At 45.0% G+C, this 14171-nt stretch overlaps 1 protein-coding gene across 1 annotated transcript; it reads left to right on the top strand.

Moving 5' to 3' along the window:
* Positions 1–966: 966 nt before the first annotated feature.
* Positions 967–5843, top strand: spry1 (sprouty homolog 1, antagonist of FGF signaling). Its single transcript, XM_080415841.1, has 2 exons — positions 967–1536; positions 3723–5843. Exon 2 carries the CDS (start codon positions 3781–3783, stop codon positions 4933–4935), a length of 1155 nt encoding a protein of 384 aa, XP_080271967.1. The 5' UTR covers positions 967–1536; positions 3723–3780; the 3' UTR covers positions 4936–5843.
* Positions 5844–14171: the final 8328 nt, after the last annotated feature.

The following is a 14171-nucleotide window of genomic DNA, read 5'->3' as shown; positions in this document are numbered from 1 at the left end:
ACAGTCAAGAACAGAGAGGAGGGGGGAGGTGGAGGGGGAGGGGGGCTCTTTCCCCTCGCTCCCGGGGTGCTTTTTTTTCTTAAGGTGGACCGGGAACCAACACATTTATTTATTTATACCAGCGTAAAAGAAAAAATAAATGTGCCATTTGCTAAAACAGGGAACTCGCGAAGACTGACAGTGACAGGGCTGTTTGTCGTGTGTGCAGTGCAGAGACCGTGCAAGCTAAACATTGTCTGTATTGAGTTTATGCAGTATTCCATAAATTGTAGTAATGTTAGGGTACACACGCTAACTTATTCAGCATGAGGAGAAACCATAGAGTTTTAGAGTATCGGGAGAAATATATAGGTTTCAAACGTAACCCCGGTTATTTGATCTCGCTTATGGGAGAACATTCATCTTAAAATTAAATAAAATCCTCACTCCATGTATTAGCCCAGTGGTTCTCAAAGTAGGGTCCAGGGACTCTCTCTGACAGTATACAAATGGAACCAAATGGACCCGTTCCATGTGTATGCTGTCAGAGTTAAAGTTTGAGAACCATTGTATAATAGCCTGCCTCCTGGCTTCACAAGAACGGAAATTAGTTTTTTCCTGTTCAGCCTTGGTGGTGGAGGGGAGAGGGGGAGAAAAAAAAAAAGAGGGAAGAAATAAATAAATAAGGCCGGTCCACCTTAACCAGTGCACACATCTCTATCGGGCCGGCCTTCCACATCTGCCCAATGAATCAAGAGCGGATGCGATGTATCCTTTTTCAGCCCAGTGAATGGACCAATGGGAGTGGCCAGTGAATGGCCAATGGGAGTGGGCCAATGGGAGTGAATGGACCAATGGGAGTGGCCAATGGGAGTGAATGTCCAATGGGAGTGGCCAATGGGAGTGAGTGGACCAATGGGAGCGGGCTAACTGGGCTGGTGGAGCGAACAGTCAGCCCTACATTCCCATTCATTCAGTGCTAGACAGTCCCGCAGTGTTGTGTTGGTTGGAGCGACGAGAGGCACCTTCTCCGTGATTCAACCCCGTGCAACAAACAAAAAAACACCACTTTTTTTCTGCGTTTCTCCACGCAAATATTCGATTCGAAGAGTTCTGGATATATTGGCTGATTGTCTTTGAATTGTGATATTGTTTCCCCCCCCGATCTTTGGTGATTTTCTCTTCCCCAACAAATTGTAGGCTACTACTACTACTTGGCTGTACGGGACTAAAAACTGGGTTGACTGTCTTCAGATCGGCCTCAAGTGCGCAACGTTTATTGGGTTGCCTTTTTCATCAAGAAGCTTCCTTTTGTGGATTTACTATTCCTGGTGGGAAAAAATGCAGTTGCACTGAACTTTTAACAAGGGAATAACGAGAAGAAGGAAAACAAGAGGATACATTGGTACTTTGGGATTTATAGAAAAACGTTACGAATGTTTTATAATATATAAGTCAACGCCGTTTGGACATAATATCGCTGCTGCTTGGTCCCATTTGGATGGAGTTTTGGTAGATTGTGTTCATGGATTCAACGTTATGGATGATTGCATATAGGTAAGCAGCCCTGGATGTTATCATTAAATGTCTTTTGAAAAGTGTGTGATTATGGTTTATAATATATTTATTTATATATCCACGCGGAGCGTCCCGACCTAGAATCCGCCACACTGTTCGAACGGTATATGGTCAGGTTTCTGGGAGTATTTCTATTATTTTAGCTACTTTCTTGCAGAGATCACAATGTGATCCCTGCAAGAAAGTAGCAAAAAATAATATTTAAAAAAGTGATCATCACATATTATTTGCGTTTGTCATTTTTCAAGTTAGATCGTGATCAATCGGATTAGATGCCAGTTGGCTGGTGAATTAGTCCTCGGGTCTGCTGCTTTTCAAACCACAGGCCACTCGTCCCGTCCCCCCCACCCCCTCCCATAAGGAATGACTGTCAGTCAAACACCCCTCCCCCACGTCGCTTGTTTTCATTCATAAGTTTTTTTCTCCCCGTCTCTCTCTCTCTATTTGTATCCGTTCTCTCGTAATGTCCCTTGACCTCCTCCAGGCTTTGTGGCTTTTAATAAAGTAGCCTCATACCTACTTGCATTATATATTTTAATAAAGTAGCCTTATACCTACTTGCATTATGATATTTTTGTAATAAAGTAGCCTTATACCTACTTGCATTATTATTATTATCTCGTGTTCAATGTCGTCTTTTTGAATTCGCACACAGTGGTGTAAATGCTATTTATCTGACTCTTAAAAATAGAAGTTAGTGTATTTTTGCTATAAAGAGCATATTTTTCGTAGAGATATCGGCCACATGTCCCCAGGCTGACAAATCTGCTGCTGGGATAGATGCATTGCTTCTGAATTGCTATTATTTTATTTTACAGTTGCTGTGTGTTTGAGATCCCAGGCGTTGCTTCACAATGTCACTGTAGGCTCGAAGCCTTTAAATTCCTTCTGTTGTTTATTATGTCGTAGTAGGCCAGTGGTTCTCAAACTTTTTCATGTCAAGGACCCCCAAAATTGACACGTATTAGCCTGCGAACCAAGATACGCCAGGGACCCCCATAAGAGACGATTTTTACGGCTCTAGCAGTGATTCTCAACCATTTTAATTTCTAGGACCCCCTGTTTGACATGCATTAGGGCTACGGACCCCCATTTAATGGCATTTCTGTCTCTTTGACCCAAATTTGTATTGTAAAATCAATGTTAATTTAACTCTGAGAGTGTACAAAATGGACCCTTTGGTTCCATTTGTACACTCTGAGTTACAGACCCATTAGGGTCCATTTGGTTCCTAACTATCTATCATTTAGCTGGGGACCCCCTGGAACTCCCTCACGGATCCCTGGGGGTCCCCGGACCCCACTTTAAGAAGCACTGTCTTAGACTACTCGTACGCCAACTAATATCCCTTCCAAATACTAGTCTAGGCGTATCGTTCACTACGTCACTATAATCAAGTTGTAGACTGCACTAATGTAAATGTGTTTTTGAGGTTTTTGTTGAGACTTGGGTTTGATCTTAGTTTTTTTTTGGCTCTACTTTTGTCCCCGTTTCCCCCTGAAACCCTTTTGGGGGGTTTAGTAATAGAATACTAAGTGAGGCAGCTTATTTGGTTCCCTTGGATCGTGTCCTCATTTAAATGTTAACTAGTCATACACATGTAAATGAAGAGGGGAAGTATTCGCAGGCCTACTGAAGTTTAAATGTTTGGCGTATTAGTGAGGAAGGAAGCTACTGAGAGTTTTGTTAATAGAAATATGTTGTGTTAATGGTCAACTTTCCCCCCCTGGTCGCCTCACTAAAGAGAGATCAAATATTATGACATTGTGAAGCTCACGCTGATAAGAAAAGTTGGCATACATAGTCTTAACCTAGGCCCCCCAGATAGCCTATCAAAATAACCAGTATAATTTAAAATAACGGCTCTTAATAGGACATGGCGCATTTCGTATTTTTTCATCGTTTTATTCCTATATTCTATTTGACATTAGAGAGCTGTGCATATCCTACTACATAATGCTAACAATAATCTTAAAATTGAATTGTTTTCACATTAAGTAGAATAGCATGGGACATGCCATTTCACCCCTCTTTTTTTCCCCACCATGACATTGTTTGCCAGCCATGTTTTGGCTTCTCTTTTTATTTGCTGATGACATCTCCCTCTTCCTCCCCCCTCACTCCACTCCTCTGTCTATCCTGGCCTCCCTCCCTCCTCCCCGCAGGTTTTCCGATGCATGCCAAGTCCACGGTGAATGTCGGAAGTGGTGATCCTCGCCCCAGATGGAGCTCCAAAGTCAGCATGGCCCCGGTGGTTCATTAGTGGTGATCCAGCAGCCCTCGCTGGCCCTGGAGGGCAGGCTACAGAGGGCGGAATACGAGCGGGAGCTCCACCACCATGCCGCTAGCACAGCCGCCACCACCATCCTGTCCCTGGACCAGATCAAGGCCATCCGCTCCAACAACGAGTACACAGAGGGGCCCTCGGTGGTGGTGCGGACTAGGCCCCCCGCGCCCCGCCAGGCCCCCAGGACACAGGACAAGCAGGAGAGGACTCACGAGGTCATCCTCGTCAATGTGAACAACAACTACGAGCACCGGCTGTCTGGCCACCACAACCACCACAACTCTAACCACCACCACCACGTGGGAGGCGGTGTGGTGGTGGTGTCCGGTGGCGGGCAGCAGTACGGCGGCTCCTCGCGGATCCCTGGGCTCAGCCGCTCCACTAGCACAGGCAGCGCCGCCAGCTCGGGGAGCAACAGTAGCGCTTCCTCGGAGCAGGGACTTCTGGTGCGCTCGCCCCCCTCGAGGCCCGGCGTGCCATTGCACCACCACCGGGCGGAGCGCCCTGTTCGGACCCAACCCAAGCCCAAGGCACTCTCGCAGCCCCAGCCCCACTTCCATCCGCTGCCTCCCCTGGAGGCTCCGCTCAAGCCCTCGGGCAAAGGGAAGACGGACCTATCGGGCGATAAGGGGCCGACGGGGGCGGTCGGACTCGGTGGGCACCAGTTCATCTGCGAACGATGTGGGAAGTGCAAGTGCAGCGACTGCACGGCACCGCGGAGCCTGCCCTCGTGCCTGGCCTGCAATGGCCAGTGCCTCTGCTCAGCGGAGAGCGCACTGGAACACGGCACGTGCATGTGCCTCGTCAAGGGCATCTTCTACCACTGCTCCAATGATGACGAGGGGGACTCGTGCGCCGACCACCCCTGCTCGCTGTCGCGCTCGCACTGCTGCTCACGCTTCCTGTGCATGGGATTAATGTCGGTACTCTTCCCCTGCCTGCTGTGCTACCCGCCCGTGAAGGGTTGCTTGAAGGCGTGTCAGGGCTGCTACGATCGGGTCAACAGGCCTGGCTGCCGCTGCAAGAACTCAAACACTGTCTATTGCAAACTGGAGAGCTGGGGCGCGCAGACGCAGGAGAAGCCTTCCTGATCGCTCCTGCGTGGCTGTGTGTGTTTTGGGGGACGCGCGTGCATGAGCGGAGGACTCTTTAACATGGATCTGACAACGACGATGATGATAATGGTGATGATGGTAGTCAGTCACAAATTGATGTTTATCAGAAAATTCTAAGCACCTCCCATCCCAGTCTCCCTTTCTTCTCCTCCACTTGTGGAATCCTGCTAAGGAGCTAAGCGAAAGGAGTAACAAAAACCACTCAATTCTTCTTATTTTTGTTTTGGATCAGGACCATGTTTTTACAGACCAGTGTTTGCCTTAACTGTTTCCATGTCTATCTTCAGCTCCTCATTAACACTATATATTTTTTTTAAATAAATATTTTCGTCTGTTTTTAGGGTAGGCAACTTCCCTGATGCTTTTGGCATCACAAAAGGGAGCAGCCTCTTACCAAATCTGTGAAGGACGATATACTTCTAGGGCGTTTATGTAGCTGTTACCATGTATTCATAGCAAACAGGTGTGTCTGCAACTCTCATTTGCTACTACGTTAAAAAGCCATGGCTGCCTCTGCCATGTTGCATTAAGGAAAGCACATCAATCTCATAGTATTGTCATTCTGTTGGATATGTTTCTCTTCCTCCACCCATCTGGACTTCTCCATATGCATTCTGTGGCATTCACCAACTTTTTTTTTGTAAATTGTATGCTCAAATCCATAAGAGGAATTCTGGCTATTTTTTAAAAGAAAATGTCTGTTAAAACATTTTTTTTGTTGTAAAAAAATATTTATTATGTGAAGCTCTATTATTTTATGATATTTATTGCAAAAGACAGTCTTAAATTTACTCATGTCTGAATATAACAAAATATCAATACTTACTGAAAAATTAAAGGGTGGCACAAAAGAAAAAACTATGTTAACTTTAATGCAGAAAATATATTAATTAATGAAAAAAACTTTACTGCCTTGGTGTCTTGATTATGTTTGTTTGAATTTGAGGAACATCTGCCTGTTCTGTGGGATCCTGCCACGATAATGACCAACTTCCGCTTGACAAATGATTTCAAAGGAATGTTGGCGTCACTTTTTTTCTGGGTTGGAGTGTGCATTAGTGAAGATCACATCAATGCTCTTGGTGTGTGTATGTGTGCGTTCACTACAGCAGTGGTATTCAATAATAATCTGCAGCCGGAAGAAGCAACGTATAGCTTAGAAAAGTGCCTGTTTATATTGTTGGAGGACTTATTTGGCACAATCCTCCTCACTAACTCTGAAAGCTAAACAAAACAGGTCATTGACACGCTATAGCCCCGAAGCTACTAGCATCAATGCAGCCTCCGCTTATTTATTTTTCAAAGGAAGTTTCTCTACTTTTTAAAAGAGCCTCTCAACCATAGGTCACCACAAAACTATGCACTGTAGCTTTATTTCCCCCGGGCTTTCAACCACTTTCAACATGGCATCCCTAATTGGGCATGGCATTATACTAGGCAATATTCATATTTTTTCAAAAGTTTTTTATTTTTGAAATAGGACTTCAGTGGTTAAAATGGCTAGACCAGAATGTTCTGCAACTCCCAAATGGTCTCCATACTGTGTGTGTGTGTGTGTGTGTGTGCCTGCCTGCCTTAAGCAATGGGAGAGTCATCATTACAACGACCCAGGGCCACCTGTTCAAAGATCATAAACCCAGGGCTATCAATGCAGGGCTTTATGGCATGGTTCCTGCACTGAAGGCAACAACAGGGGCGACCCCCCCACCCACCCCCTCCCATTTGGCTGCTGCTGGGTTTTTTTCTTTTCTTTTTTTCCCCTCTCCCCTCTGGTCAGTGCATTTATCACTTGGGAAGTTCACTGACCACCCCACCCCCCCAGGGGATGAGATCATCTCTTTCAAAGTTGGTTGGTCAGGAAGAAATGTCAATTGGGGGATGGGAAGGGAGGGGGGGGGGCAGGAAATGCATTACTGGGGGCTTGTCAGAAAACATGCTTCTATGGATTAGCTGTGGCATCATGAGCATTTAAAACAAAAAGCTGTAACCCACAACTGTGTGAGTGATCAATCACATGCCATAGTCTGTGTGTGTGTGCGTGTGCGCCCTGAGGCGCTTTAAGAGTTTCTATAATCTTTTAGATAGGGAGCCGTGGCCATTCGTTATGTTGTTGATTTCACAACACAAATCGAGGTGAATGACAATGTCTCGAGGTAATTAAAGGTCAGGTGAGAGTAGTTTGCAGATGTGAGAGCTTAATGGTAAACACTTGACACAAAGGAAGTATCTAGTTTCTTTTGTCATTTAGCTGACTAGGCTTTTACTAGCATGCAGTCCTTATTTTAGTTTGGTCAGCATTTTGCTTTAAATGACCCCTCCCTCCAAATGGGCCCTCTGTACTTAATGTGCTTTCTTTTTTCTCCTCTCCTTTTTGGTGGAATGTACCTTTTGTTGCCCTGAATAGTTAGGAGTGGATTAGTGATTTGTCAATTTCCTGTTACCTTTCAGAGCTGCAATTTGAGCCCCCATTTGCTCCTGGCTCTTGGACAATCGCAAACAATAGGAGGCCTCTTTTTTTTTTAGTTTTCATTATGGTTCCCCCATGCGGATGGGGGGGGGTCTAAACTGTATTCAGAAAGCAGTGGACAGGAAGACGCTGTTTACTTGATATTTTCCAGTCTAATCCAAATAAGGAAACGGATCCTGCTCCTACCATTTCCAGAACTGGGCTCCACTGCCTTAAAATGTCCCTCAATCCCCATCCGATGGAACTAGCTGCGGTGTCTAAAATAACCTGCAAGTGTTTTGTTTGCTTGTTCAGTGTTTTTATTTTATTTTTTACTTTAAACCCTGCCAAGCAACAATATTCACTAAACGCCTTACATTGTGGTTCATATTCATTGTTGGGTCTAACCATCTGCTGCAAAAAAAAAGCTGCGGTTTCAATATTGAGTATCTTTAGTCAAAATGAAGTATTTCTATCTCTGGGACCGTTTGGTCCACAGTAAAATCCTCACGGTTCATTTAACAGAGAGTGTACACGTCTGTACGCTCTCAGTGTTAAATTAACACTGAGGATTTTACATTGTCCCACCAACATCCTTCCTCCTGGAACTCGGCGCAGGAGTAAATTTAGCAGCGGCGCACACCCACGTAATGTTATTTGGAGTTGTCCGGGGTTTGACGTAGGCATTGTACAGCATTTTGGGTTTTCTCTTCATTCTTTCTTTTTTTGTATTTTTTTTTGTGGAGGGAGACCATGCAAGTGCAAACACGCATGACTACCGAGTGAGTCACGGTGGAACCTCCAACAAAAAACCCACACACATCCTACCAGGGCAGTCCTTTCACCCTGAGCCAGGGCACTGCTGACGCCACCACTGCCATGGTGGAGCTCTCTATACCCCCACCACCACCACCACCTCCCTCCTTGCTCTCAACAGCATTCATCACCAGAAGGGCCAGCTTCACATTTTGCTCCTCGGGGCCAGTCATCTGGCTTTCATTATTTCCTCCTCTCATGGCATATAAATAGAAATTAGCAATCAGGGGGAAATGTGGGGGTAGGTTGGATCTTGGGAGCGGATGGCAGCCTGTTTCTTTTTTTTTTTGGCTTTGGGGGACTTCCACGGGATGACCGAAGTTTACGCAAGTTATCTACGCAGATACTGGTTTTAAGGAGCTGCATAGGGTAACATGGGAGTGAAGACTCGCCTCTCTGGCGTATTTAGAGGCCCTCGTCTGACCCCCGCACAGGTCAGAAAGAGAGCGGCTTTAGAGATAATGTTGCTGATGCTGTATGGGAATTTCCAAAACACACCTCATTTACATGACACTAAACTCTTACTTCCTAAAACACAAAGGTGAATTAACCCAGTTTAGACAACAGTCTGCCCTGTTTGTCAGCCCGCTTGTGTTTTATTACAGGAAAGGTTATTTGTGGCTCTCTCCTTGGCCACCATAAAGTGCCTGTGGTGATGACTATGTTGTTTTATCAGGTGTCTAGGACTATTCAAGATGGAGGTGTTTCATTGCTTCTTCCGTATTTGCTCCTGGGAACACACACACACACACACACACACACACACACACACACACACACACACACACAGGTTTTAGTGTAAAGTATTCACACATTCAAACCCCCCACCCTCCTCTCATCCATGCAATGTTGTGTACCTATGCAGTGTTAATGGCTACCTGATACCACATTCTAACAGGCGCTTCCTTCCTTCCTGCCTCTTGTCTTTGTCTGCTGTTTTGCAGACACAGGCCACTCAGGTGCAAGGTGTCGGAGACACGGGGATCAATACACAACCCTGTGCAAATCATTTGATTGGAGATCCTTTTGTAATTTATGAGGAGGCATTATTTTGGAGAGCGGGGATCAATGGCTTTCTGTGAGAGCAAATGACTCATCATTATTCAAAGTGCCACTTCCTTCCTGTGGAACTAAAGTGTTAAGCCTTTTGCCAGTCAGTCAGTATAACAGCCCCTCGTAGATTTTACAGACTTGACTGGCTAATCACATCAGCAGCGGCATTTCTCCGGATGGAGGCTGTTTCTGAAAGTGGACAGTTGTTAAGACTCACTGGCACAGGATAGGGCTATTATAAATGTTATAGTTGGCCAAGACGGTAGACAAAGCTATGTGAATTCCAAAAGACACAGATAAGAATGGATCCACTATGGACACGTCTTATCTCATCTCGAATGTATTCCTCAGTAAAAACATCTGATGAAAAGTCTCGTCTGCATCAGGCGAGACGTTCGATTTGGACAGCCGTGTGTTGTGTTGACCTAATAATGCTTTAACTTGTTCTCGGATGATTCCAACAATGAACAGATCATGTCCTTGTACTTCTGCCTTCTATTGGATCTCTCCCCTTAACACAGCTTTTGTTCAGTCTTTTTTGCTAGAAATACTAAACCAATGAGACATGAACTTAAACCCAAATACTACTTTGACCGGGCTCCCCCAGGGCTCCCCTCCTTTTTTCTTCATACACCAAATCTCTTCACCAAAAATAGACGCTCTACAAGCTTGTAGATCTGCTATAGATCCGCCGAATGTTTCCCCCAGGACCCAGAATAGGGATGGATGCTATAGACTAGAGTTCATGTGGTTAAGGCCGCTCATGAACCTAGATAGATAGATGGATAGATGGACACACATGCATAAATTATATAAACAAACAAATGGTTTCCCAGTGCCTGTGTGTGTGTGTGTGTGTGTGTGTGTGTGTGTGTGTGTGTGTGTGTGTGTGGGAGGAAGGGATGTGCAGGGACCCCCCCCTGCTCCCCATGCCTCCTCCTTAGCCCCCCCTACCCTCACCCCACTTTTTTTTGGGAGATTAGACTACGCACCCAGCCAGATGGTTCCCGTCTGCTGGCTTTTTTCAATGCACTTCCTCCTCTCACAGACAGCCCACCCCCCCATCCATCCCCTGAGCACATACACTCTGCATCCCTCCCTTTCCCTCTGTCTCTCTCTCTCTCTCTCTCTCCAGCCCCCCCCCCCCCTCCTCCTCCTCTAACGGCTCCTCTGTTATGCGGCTGGAAATAATCTTTTATTGCCCGGTTGTTCGGAAGTGACCTCCTGCCCTTGATTAGATAGGGCCGACTCGTATCACACCATTGTGTTTGAGCTGGAGGGTCAAACCCCCCCCCTCCCCCCCCCCCCCCCCCCCACACACACACACACACACACACACACCTACAACCAACCAAGTCACCCTCCTACCCCCACATCCCCTCTCTTTTCACTGCCGCCCAGGCCATGGTGATCCTGTGTGTGAGGGGGGGGGACAACAACAATGGAGGGCTTTAGTTTAGTCTCCCCCCCTTCTCTCTGCTCCTCACTGGCTGCTGTGGTGGTGGTAGTGGGGGGTTATGAGGGATTTTATTCTTTTGTGTCGTGGGGGGGGGGGGGGGGTTGTAGTTGGAAAGAAGGTAGTTGAGAGGGAAGCCCCCACCCACCCACCCCCCCAAACACACACATACGTTTGTATACTTATACATATCAACCTCTTATCTCCATATTAAAACTTTTTGTGTTTTTTCCCCCGTAAATTAACGCCTTACGTCATCATACTACAACGTCACACAAAAGCATCGACAATAGCAGATCGACAAGCTCGTTTTGAGCTTGTCCATCTGCTATTTTTGAATTAGAATCCTGAAAAGTAACAATTTTGGACATATGAGGTTTCCACCTGACATAGACCATATATATATATATAAAATATCTAATATTTTAGACCGCAATTGTATTTTTAACAAACATAAAATAGTCGATCTACAAGCTCAGCTATTTTTGGTGCACGGTGTCACCAGCACGTGACTAAATATACGTCATGCATAATCCTAAACCTAACCCCAAGCTGGATCTTTTCCTAACTGTAAGCCTAAAGAACCACAAAACAACATTTACCTTTTATGGACCAGGAACATTGTCCTCACAATGTCTATTTCTCAAATTCTACTATAGGCCTACTTGAGTGGACATTTGGCCCTCACAAGTAGTAATACAAGTGCACGCACGCACGTGCGCACACACACATACACACACAGACTTTAAATAATTATTAGTATTTTGCTTGTATCTTTAATGACCTATAGATCTTAGTCTTAGTCTTAGTAGGCTACGAGGAATAGTGAAAATAGAGCTGTGAGCTTAGATTCATAGGGCTGTTTTCCATATTGCTTTTCCGTTGAAAATCTTCGGCGTATAATGGCATGCCCAAGAATAGGGATGCTAGGTTGGAAGCAATCTGAGAACCCATCGCCAAATGAAAAGGAAAAACAGCGCCCTCTGCTGTTTTTGACTATCACAGTTGGCTCTGGGAGGAAGTTGACGTAGCACCCGTGCGCAAGGAAACCGGGGTTTTGGTCTGCCTTCAGCGCATCACTTCCGGTGGTGCGACTATGTTTTCATTCCCACTAACAATATTTCTACACGGAACACTAACACCACTTCTCCCAGAGAACATGGATCGTTTTGGTTATAAGCCCACTTGTTTCTATGATGAAAGAGCATGTTAAAATGTGAATATCTTTCCGTGGTTTTATCTGCTCCACGGACGCTACTGTTAAATTAGTTTCGGTTTGTTTCGAGTGGGGAAGGATCGGCAGACACGTAAATCCCGCCCACTACATTTGATTGGGTAAAGCGCGGCCTGCTTCCTGATCTGAAGGCACGCCCACTTGTAGGCCAGTGCGTACGTGATATGACGAACCCCCCCGACAGATTCTTGAGAGATTAGGTTGGAAGTGGTTAAATGCTAAGTATAACTGAAATCCTTTTGAGTATATATATAGGTTCAACCAGTTTTTCTGAAGTCTCATGGGTCACACAAATAAGCCCGATGTCCTCACTTCATTGATTTCTATATTGTCTCTGTCGGGTGGAAACCTCATATGTCCAAAACAGTTACTTTTCAGGATTCAAATTCAAAAACAGCAAAAGTAGCAGATCTACAAGCTCGAAACGGTCGCTGCGCGCTGCGTTTTGAGTTTGTAGATCAGCTACTTTTGAGTGACGCTATAGTATGATCAAGTATAGCCGTTAATTTACGAAAAAACACAAAAAGTTAAGAGGTGTTCTAATGACATAATCCCTTTCCACTGTGGGGTTTCAGACACTATGTCTATTATAGCACCCGATTTATTTATCAGAAGAACTGAAGATTCTGATTCCGAAATGACTGTCCTCAGAGTCATTCCCCTCTGGCTGTAGCTCATTTTAATGTTTCCTAACCTCGGCGACAGCTTTACAGCAGTCATGTGACTACTCTATGCTCTGCAGTACGACGGTGCCGCGCGGCGGAAATAGCTGACATGCAAGCTCACAACGCAACGCGTCGCGTCATACGACAAAGTATAAAATCGGGCTGAGCCCAAGTAGATACAGGGCCCTTTTTTCTATGTCTCCTGTTGTTTGTCCTCCTTGTCCTCCGGAGCTGTAAACCCATAACAAAACCCTGGGTGTCTAGTTTCACTCTGGGAATGAAGGCCAGGGCTGTGTGAATAGAGGAGAATAGACAGGAAGAGAACTCTGGTTACTTCCATAAAGGAACTGACCTCACTACACTCCCTCCCTAAAGGGTTGCCTAGAAAACCATTTTACACCTTTAAGGCATTGGGGGCTGATGCTCTCATCATCCAAGAGTGACCAAGAATGAGTGTGACAGTATGAATAACCCTTGATTCCATGGAATGTATCACACAACCAAACAAAAGAATGGACAATGCCTAAACAGGAACTAATGTCAATTCCTCCTCCCGCTCCCGAAGCAGCCGTGCTGAACTTTATACAGTCCTGAGTGTTTATTTAAGTCTGATTTGTGTATTTGCGGTAACCACTTACAACCCGGCGTCCCCATTCAGTAGCCTATTGGGGTATTGAAAAAAGAAGAAGCAAATGTTTTAAAAAATAATAATTATTGTGAAATAGCTGAAAAATCTTAAAAATAATAGCCATATATATATATATATATAGCTATATATATATAGCCTATGATTCTGAAATGGCCATTCTGCATAATGCGTATGTTTACTTTTGCTACTTACATATTTGTACTTTGACTTTGTGGTATCGCTACTTTAACTTGTCCTTCTTCCACCAATGATGGCTTCCCACTTCCAGTACAATGACTGTCACACTAGAATACACTTAAATGCTTATCAGCAGTATTGCCAGAAAGCAGTGATAAGCACTCTGATTACTTCAGTCAAAGGAAATGACCTTGCAAACGCTTCCTGGTCTTCATGTAGTCCCAAACGGTAAGAGCATTGGCTAAACGCCTAAACATGTATTATCTGCTTAAGTCCCCTGAGAGGAAGATGGCATCATAGCTCATAGCATTTCAGTAATTTCTGGTCCGCACGTTAATTAAATCAATGGATGCAGGGAAGAATAGATGGCTGCAGTGCTACTGTGCATCACAATGCTGTACCGTCTCTGTCGGGGTAGAAACCTCATATGTCCAAAACTGTTACAGCAATGTTATCTAAAACATATAAAAGATGACTCGTTATTGATGCCACCTTTCTGCCAACTTGCTAATGAAAGGCGTTCTATAAGTGAATCGAGTCCCATGTGGAAAGTCTGGTGTATATCAGGATGGTCGTTGAATATTTAACACTTGGCACATCTCTCAGAACAAGTGTTATTTTAACTGTGGTGAAAACCGGGATAGTTTGGTATAGTGAATGTTGAAAACCGGGACTTTTTAGTGTTTGTTGGGACTCGGGGACACCCAGCTTGAAAC

The sequence above is a fragment of the Gymnoscopelus braueri genome (assembly GCF_963280865.1).
Source record: "Gymnoscopelus braueri genome assembly, chromosome: 20".
Lineage (NCBI taxonomy): Eukaryota > Metazoa > Chordata > Actinopteri > Myctophiformes > Myctophidae > Gymnoscopelus > Gymnoscopelus braueri.
This window is presented reverse-complemented; position numbering and strand designations above follow the sequence as displayed.

Bases quoted from the DNA above. Each gene is read 5' to 3' on its own strand.
- spry1 (XM_080415841.1), top strand. From the start codon at position 3,781: ATGGAGCTCCAAAGTCAGCATGGCCCCGGTGGTTCATTAGTGGTGATC.